This window comes from Haliaeetus leucocephalus, unplaced genomic scaffold (genome assembly GCF_000737465.1).
Source record: "Haliaeetus leucocephalus isolate CR32 unplaced genomic scaffold, Haliaeetus_leucocephalus-4.0 Scaffold730, whole genome shotgun sequence".
NCBI lineage: Eukaryota > Metazoa > Chordata > Aves > Accipitriformes > Accipitridae > Haliaeetus > Haliaeetus leucocephalus.
The window spans coordinates 1,157,175-1,164,741 of NW_010973166.1; the positions used below are offsets into that span (position 1 = coordinate 1,157,175).

At 37.8% G+C, this 7,567-nt stretch overlaps 1 protein-coding gene across 4 annotated transcripts in view; it reads right to left on the reverse strand.

Annotated features, from left to right (window-relative positions):
- Window positions 1-7,567, reverse strand: part of RALGPS2 (Ral GEF with PH domain and SH3 binding motif 2) — a 127,924-nt gene that overhangs the window by 29,247 nt on the left and 91,110 nt on the right. For all 4 annotated transcript variants that reach the window (XM_010580642.1, XM_010580644.1, XM_010580643.1 and 1 more), the window contains 5 exons: window positions 6,231-6,368; window positions 5,232-5,322; window positions 2,465-2,532; window positions 1,657-1,792; window positions 672-823 (listed from right to left, as the gene is read on the reverse strand). In XM_010580642.1, coding sequence (XP_010578944.1) covers window positions 672-823; window positions 1,657-1,792; window positions 2,465-2,532; window positions 5,232-5,322; window positions 6,231-6,368 — 585 coding nt within the window. The remainder of the gene's footprint in view (window positions 1-671; window positions 824-1,656; window positions 1,793-2,464; window positions 2,533-5,231; window positions 5,323-6,230; window positions 6,369-7,567) is intronic.

A 7,567-nucleotide genomic window follows, 5' to 3' on the forward strand; every position in this document is an offset into this window, starting at 1 on the left:
ATTTGTCAACCCTGGCTGCAGTTAGGTGGGTGTGAGAGGCACTTGCCCTGCCCTCCCTCCACTTTAAGGATCTGTGCACAACAGGAAAAAAGAGCAACTGCCATCACATTAAGAAACTTGGGAAGGAGAAGTTCTCAAAAGAAGAATACCCTAAATATGTGAAGATATATAACTTTCCAAAATGAAGTAGATTCTGACATCTTGAAGTATCTGCAAGCTAAATTGCTATCTACTCCTGACAAAAGTCAGGAGCATTTAGAGATTATGCTTTTAAAGGCTGTCAGCAATTTACACTTCTCTCAGTCAATTTGATATGGCATTTTAAATAGAAATGTTACCACAAGACATTTTTAATTTGGATTGATTTAGGGGGGAAAAAAGAGAATAGGAAATGGTGCCCTGTACTTCCCTCCACCCCCATCAAGGAAGAGGAGGAGTATCAGAGGCTGTATCATTAAAGAGGATATAAAAAATAAAAATCTGCTTTTTTATAATTTGTCAGTTCATGCTGTATAAATTATGCTGCCCTCCTCCACTTACATTTATCAAATTTGTTCTAAAATAGAACTGGTATTTTAGAATAGTACCGCAGCTTGTACAATCACCAGCTAATCATGCTAAAATCTTTATTAAAAGAGCATGTACTGCACAGGTATGTTTACAGTTCCTACCTATTGAAATTCCACTAGAAAGGGTGGAGCTTTCTGCCTGCCCTCGGGATGGGACGTGAGGCTCCATGACGCTGTCATCCAGTAGGTGCCTTGGTCCTGCATTGGGGAATGTTGCGCTTTTAAATTCAGCTGTATTCATTTTGTGAATGAAACTAGAAATGAACAAGGATAAAACCGTTACAACATTATCTTTGATAGACTTCAAAAGTTGTTGCTTTAACATCCTGAAGGATTGTATGCAGTGTGTTCTGAATACCAAACTAAATCATGGCTCAAATCATAAGCAATTGGGCAGAAACTATATCATGTATAGGAATTGCTAGTCTTAAAACTGCACAGCACTCTTGGAGCAAAGAGAAAGTCAGAGGTACTTTAAAAATTACTTTCAACATCCTAAGGTATTTTTGTCTTACTATAACACTTACATAATTGAACTTTAGAAATGCATTCTAGCTCATTAAAGGGAAACTTACACAATATAAGTTAAGAGATCAATTACTGAATAGCTACAATCTTACATTTTGAAAGGATAAGGGAATTGATGACATAATGTTCAAGATATTAATTAGAAGTACACCTATATAGAAAAAAACCTGAAGCCATTACTCTACAAAGTTATATGAAAGTCTGCAAAGGAGGTCTCACTACAAAAATACCAATAAAGCAATTATTTCATTTTGAACTTCAAAGAATTACACTGGCATTGAGTTGCTAATAAGTGATAGTTTTGTCATTCAGAAAGAGTCTATTTTGGCTAACTCATTGGCTATTCTTATCATCATAACAGCTGCACAGTCTTCCTATTTTGAGTAATTGTCTTTGGTTGGGATAGTACCATTATAGTTCTGAGCTTGCTCTTTTGCCACAAATTGGTCTCTAAGCGAAGTATTGTGTACAAATCATGCTACTTTTTAAAAGCAAAGCTTTTGTATTGAAAGATGATACATCCAAAGCTTAGGATTTTCAGGTTAAATAAAATGCTGACTTGTATCCCAGACTGTGACATTTCCTATGTCCATGCGGTATCAGGTTCCTAGGCGAAGGGGGTGTTGGTGGTAGCAAGGCTCCTTCAGCTGCAACATTTTTCCGTCCACTTTGTGGAGATGCTCCGACTTCAGAGCCTGGGTACAAAAAAAGACATTACTCCCAAGTAACTTTATAATTACTGTCAGGGTTACTTCTCAGAAAATTGTGGAAGAGTTGCACAAAATTTCCTAAACTCAATTTGTAAGAGATAGCCTGTAATAAAACTCATTGATATACTCATATTAGTAATTAAAAAAAAGTATACTTTAGATTTTTTGCACGGGATTAAAAATAAACACACTTATTTCAAATAGACCATCTAGTTACAAGTATTTTGTGTCCTAAAGGTTGCTGCATTAGCTACATTGGCATTAAACAGGTCCCACTGATTATATGTTTTGAAACTCCTGCCTTCAGCCACTTTTGGCATTGATCAAAAATAATGTACTTCTTTGGAAGCATATTATCCCATGAAAAGTTTAGATGAAGGCCCTTCTGTCTAGACACAAGGGATGAGTATTTAATAGCTCTTCACCCCAAATGACACTAACAAGTTAGTGCCACAATACATACAAGAACCTAAAACACTGACTCAATTCCTTGAAAGAATTTCTTTACAGATCACCTTTAGACTTTTTTTATTACAAATATACAGTGTTTATACTTCACACTTCTTTATTAGCCTCAGGCAAATATTTTCCATGTTTGCAACTCAAAAATAATGCATTTGACAACCTCAAGTCTTCTCACATTTATTAAGCATTTACCTACTAAATCTTCTCTGGAAGCAGCAGAGTGGGGGGTGCTGGTCCCTGGTTCTATCTTTAATGAAAGTCTGCATTAAAGAAGCATTAAAAATTACTTTATCAGGAAATAGAAGCATACAAAAGTAAGTTTTTGAAAAATTATTTCTTTAAATTGACAATTGAAAGCTTCCTGCTTCTATAATTGCAAGAAACACTATAAAGTTAATACAAACTGTGCAAAGTTATCTTTAGCGCACACTATAGCCAAACATTCTTTTTTTATTTCTTGGGGTGGAAAAAACCCTACTACTGCAACAGGGCCCAGGATTCAAAAAATTACATGCTAGCGCATAACGTAGTAAATGAGACTATTGCTTTAGTTCATATAGACCAGGACAGGTTTGCAATACCACGTTGAAGGAGGACGAGACTCAACAGCAAAACCTTGGCTACAGTACAGCCCTGCAACATCTTCTGCAACAGGGAACCTGACGCAGCTGGCACAGCCAGCCACAAGCAGCCAAACAGCCACCAGTTGCCATCTTCACCCTCTGTGAGCAAAAGCTCAACATGAGCTGTTAACAAGGTGTGGCAAAGTCACACTGTGGAAGGAGCAGGGGAAAAGGCCATTGTTCTGCATTGGCACCACCCTCCAGAGAAAACATAGCCACACGTAAGCCAGGACCTACGCAGCCCTGGGACTGCTAACAGATACGTGAAACTCAGTGGCGATACCACTGCTCTAGCATAAAAACTGGGAAGAATAAGAAGTATACAATTGCTCCCTCCACCTTAGCTAAAATATTGATACTTACTGCACTTCATATTTTCATTTTTTTTATGAAGTGCACTGATGTGCCAGGCCAAGCCTTTTGTCTTTACTGGTCTAAAAGCCAAAATCTGTCTTTAGCATTTTGGAAAATCCATTATCAACTTGACTGTATCCATAATTCAAGCTTTTTCTAACAGGCACTTTTTAATGTCATTTCCAACAGTACCACAAAGAGGGCAGGCTCCGGGAGCAGAGAACTCCAGGAAGATCAAGCATATCTTGTCCACATAGTTTGCAGAACCAGAATCTTTGAAATTAGCAGGGCTGGAAAAGCATCTACTTAATTTCGGGGAGAAAAACTTTGACATTTGACAGCTCTTCTCCCTCCCATCCCCAGACAGTTTAGCAATGATTCATTGCAATTTTAAAAATTATTTTTAAAAAATAAAATAAAATCTTTTAAGAAGAAAAAATGTATTCAAGTCACAATGGCTGTTCTCCAACTTCAGCCTTTTTGCAGACACCTTAGGCGGATAAAAAATAAAATAATCACTTTCTTTAAGAATAGTTCTCCAAAATACAGTCCTCCCCCATAAAAAAAATTCAGTTTGGAGATGTAGAAAACCCACAGGTGTAAAAACAGACTTTCTGAATAGCACCCACGTTTCTGCATTACGTGCAATTGTCTCCATTTCCCTGCTATCAAAACAGGGGTTGTACAGGATGAACAGACTGTAGCTCCTTCAGCAACAAAATTCCCACTAGTACTAAGTCCTACCTAATAAAGGCGGAGAAAGGTAGAGTGAGGAATTCATGAAAACAATATGCCACTAAGAGGCAGACACTGCAGTTGAGGAACTTGGGTTTGGGATGTTGGGTTTTTTTGTTTGTTTGGTTGGTTTTTCTCCTTCAAATGTTTGACCACAGAACTGTACTTTCAAAATCAGGCTATAGAACATTTTGGCCAAAAGGCAGAGCCAGATGCTTGCGTACGAACACGCAGAGAACAATTTACAAATCTTAGAAGCGAAGCCAAGCACCTAAGCCCTCGTTAACTCTTCTTTGATATAAACTGAAAGGTCCCCATTTGCTGCCTTTTAGTAAATCCAAGGTAGGGCTATTAAATGGTAAAGCATGTCTGTTCCTCTAGTGTGCACAGCCCTCCCACCATTCAAATGTAGCTATACAAGCAACTAATTCAACACAACTGAGGTGACAAACTTCCTGGGCGGGCAGGATGGGAATAGGTGGGGAACCTCTGCAAGCAGATCAGCCAATGAACAAAAACTTGCTTCATATGCAACAGATTTGCTTTAGTTTTTTTTCCTATCCTCAGGGCTTGTTCCTGTCTCTTGCCAGAGATTTCCATCCCCCAGTTTTGCTGGATGCCAGATCACTTAATACAGTAATCTTTTAATTAAGAAAGTAGAAACCTCTGGTTTCAGGTGGTATGCTGGGAGGAATGCACGGGGACACAGATAGACAATAACTTGCCTCTCAAAAATCAAGTGCTTACGTTTTACTCACACTGTATAACCTAATCAAAGAGAAAAATATAAATTGAAAGTGAAATATATATGAAGGTGAAAGCCTTAAGTCACCCTCAGTAAGAACTTGGGACTGGACACACAAATGACTTTGTTCTGATGAAAAATGACATAAGCTATCTCCAATCGTGGGATCCATCTTATTGACTGAACTGTGTTACGTGTGAGCCAGAAGTATGGAGTCTCCGTCAGCGAACACTCAAAGAGGTCTGCAGATCAAATCAACAGACCAAACAGACCTGAAAGCTAGGGCTTGTTGCAGTCAGGCATAGAAAAGGAAGGAGATATGCCATCCAGCATGCTGAACATTGCCTTGAGCACAGTACCCTGCTGTAACCTCACTACTTGGAACTGGTGCATCTGAGATGCATAATCCCCCAATACAAGTGTAATCTTAAAAGTGACAGGCTTTGTGTTATAAAAGTTACTTTGTAACAAGTTACAGTCAGTTATAGCATTTCATACTTACTTGTAATTATCATCTTCTACAAACTTTTGTAGTTCTTCTATGTACTGAACCGAGTTTAGATATTTTTGGACATGAGGCAACAGAGGAATATCTGGAGAACAGATGACAATCATTATCACTGTACCATTCACTGGTAAGCAAAGTTATTTTCCAGAAACTACTTAAAGAGAATCAGATCTCTTGCCTTTTTTTGTAGGATGGAGGTACAAACTACAGTCCCTACTAATGCTGAAATTTTTGTCCTTCATAGCAATTCTCATGTGTTGAGCTGACATTCCCCACATCCATAAAGCCACGTATGTATCCCCCTAGAGCTGCTCTGCTTATCAGAGCACGCGTAAGGGAAAAATGAGAGCGCACCCCTGGCCAAACTGAAGGCCCAAACCTGGAACCTGGAGGGTTGTATCTGAGGACTCCTTCACAGCCCACATTCTCATTATATTGAGCTTTCAGTGAAGCCACAATCCTGTGCTAATTCATATTACATCAGCACAAACACAGCCTTATGACTAAGAGAATTGTGAAGGAGACCACCTTTGAAGAAAAAATACATTATCTGATCTATGAACAGAACTATAAATGTCCAAAAGACAAGCTGAACGTATTTTATCATCTCCAGTAAAAGTACTACTCCAAAAGCAATCCTATTATTTTTAGAGTTTGTAATCATAAAATTATGAAACACAGGGATACAAGTTTATAACGTACTAGTAAAACTACTGTTAAATACAATGTATTCCATATTTTTCATCAGAAAATATGTACGGCAAAAATGTGTGTGCTGTAAGAAAAGGGCAATTTTATTCTGTCTCCTCACGCTGATGCTCTGTCATAACCAACAATACCAGAATAAACCAGACTTTTGGGCTGAGAGGGTGAAGGAGAGTGCTAATGGCATTCAAACACATTAGGCTTCACTTACATTGCATTACAGAAGACAAATATTAAAGCTTTTAAAGTTGTTCTCTTTAATACTGCAGTATTTACACACTAGCTTACCATATTCACAAGACTGCTGTAGATCTGAGATAATTCGAAGAATGTTGTTCATTAAATTTGTTCTTTGCTCGCTTTCCAGAATGCTCCCTGTTGATGGGTAGGCAGAGTCAATATACGTCAAGTCTGACAGATAAATACCTGAATAAGATGAGAATGAAAAGTTTCTTTATTCACTGTCTCACATGTAGCAGAAAAACTCACAAAACAATATTTTGAAGAATTTTGGTTTCCATTGACTAACACACATGCAGTCTTGACAACAGCATTACCCCAGTAGAGTATTTTGGATTTTCCTGAGAAATCATTTTGACAAGATCTCCAAGAGCCTTCCTTCAGACCTCAAACAGTAATAATGCTTCCACTTACAGAAAAGTACATCACGATGCCACCCTTGTCTGGGATTGAATTTGCGCTCTCCTCCATCACTTAATCCTTAGTTTTGTTAACTTTATCTCAGCTGTATTTGCAGATGCTGAGAGTATGAGTACAGCTACGTTTCTGTGTGCAAGGTTTCATTCTCTGTATGATGAATCGTAGTGGGAGGCAGAGAGGATCCTTTCCTCCTGCATCGCACTAGGCATGTACTAACTGACTTTGTCTTTAACAGTGCCATTATTTCTAAATCTGAAAGTAATTGCAAGGACATACACAACTACTCATGAATCTCATCATCTGCCATATCACCAATTAATTATTCCCTTTGACAAATATGAAGCATACTAAACACATGATCAAAATTCCCAATGATTTTAGGAAGTCTACTACTTCATTCCTCTAATTCAGTAATTAAAAAAATAATAGAAAGAAAAGTCATATTATCTATAACTCTTCAAGATGAATAGAAACTCAAACTCGACTTGCAGCAACATAGGAAAAGTTGACTAGGCAAAAAGTACACTCTGATTATAATGTGGTATGAATCCCGCAGTTGACATTAATTGCAACTCCAAAGATCCAACAACCTTATCTATAAGTCTCTTCAAGTCTTCTACCTGCTTTCTTCCCCACCACCACTGTAATCTTACTACACTTTCAACCCCTTGATCTTGTAGAGGAAAATTCTCCTCCTCACATACTAATGCTGTAGATAAATCCCTTATTTTAATTCTACATGCAATTCTATTTCTTGAACTTCACCCAAAGGCTAATCATTTTTGTCTCAACTAAATGAAACATATCCTGACCAACCCTGCCATTAAAAGGAATTGCGCTTCATCCCCTGCATCTTCCACAAGATATTCAAATTATAAAATAGGCAAACTTAAAAATATTGTTTAAGAAACTTATTTCAGTAACAGGGAATTCCTAAAATTATATTTTGCTTCACCTCTCAGCCT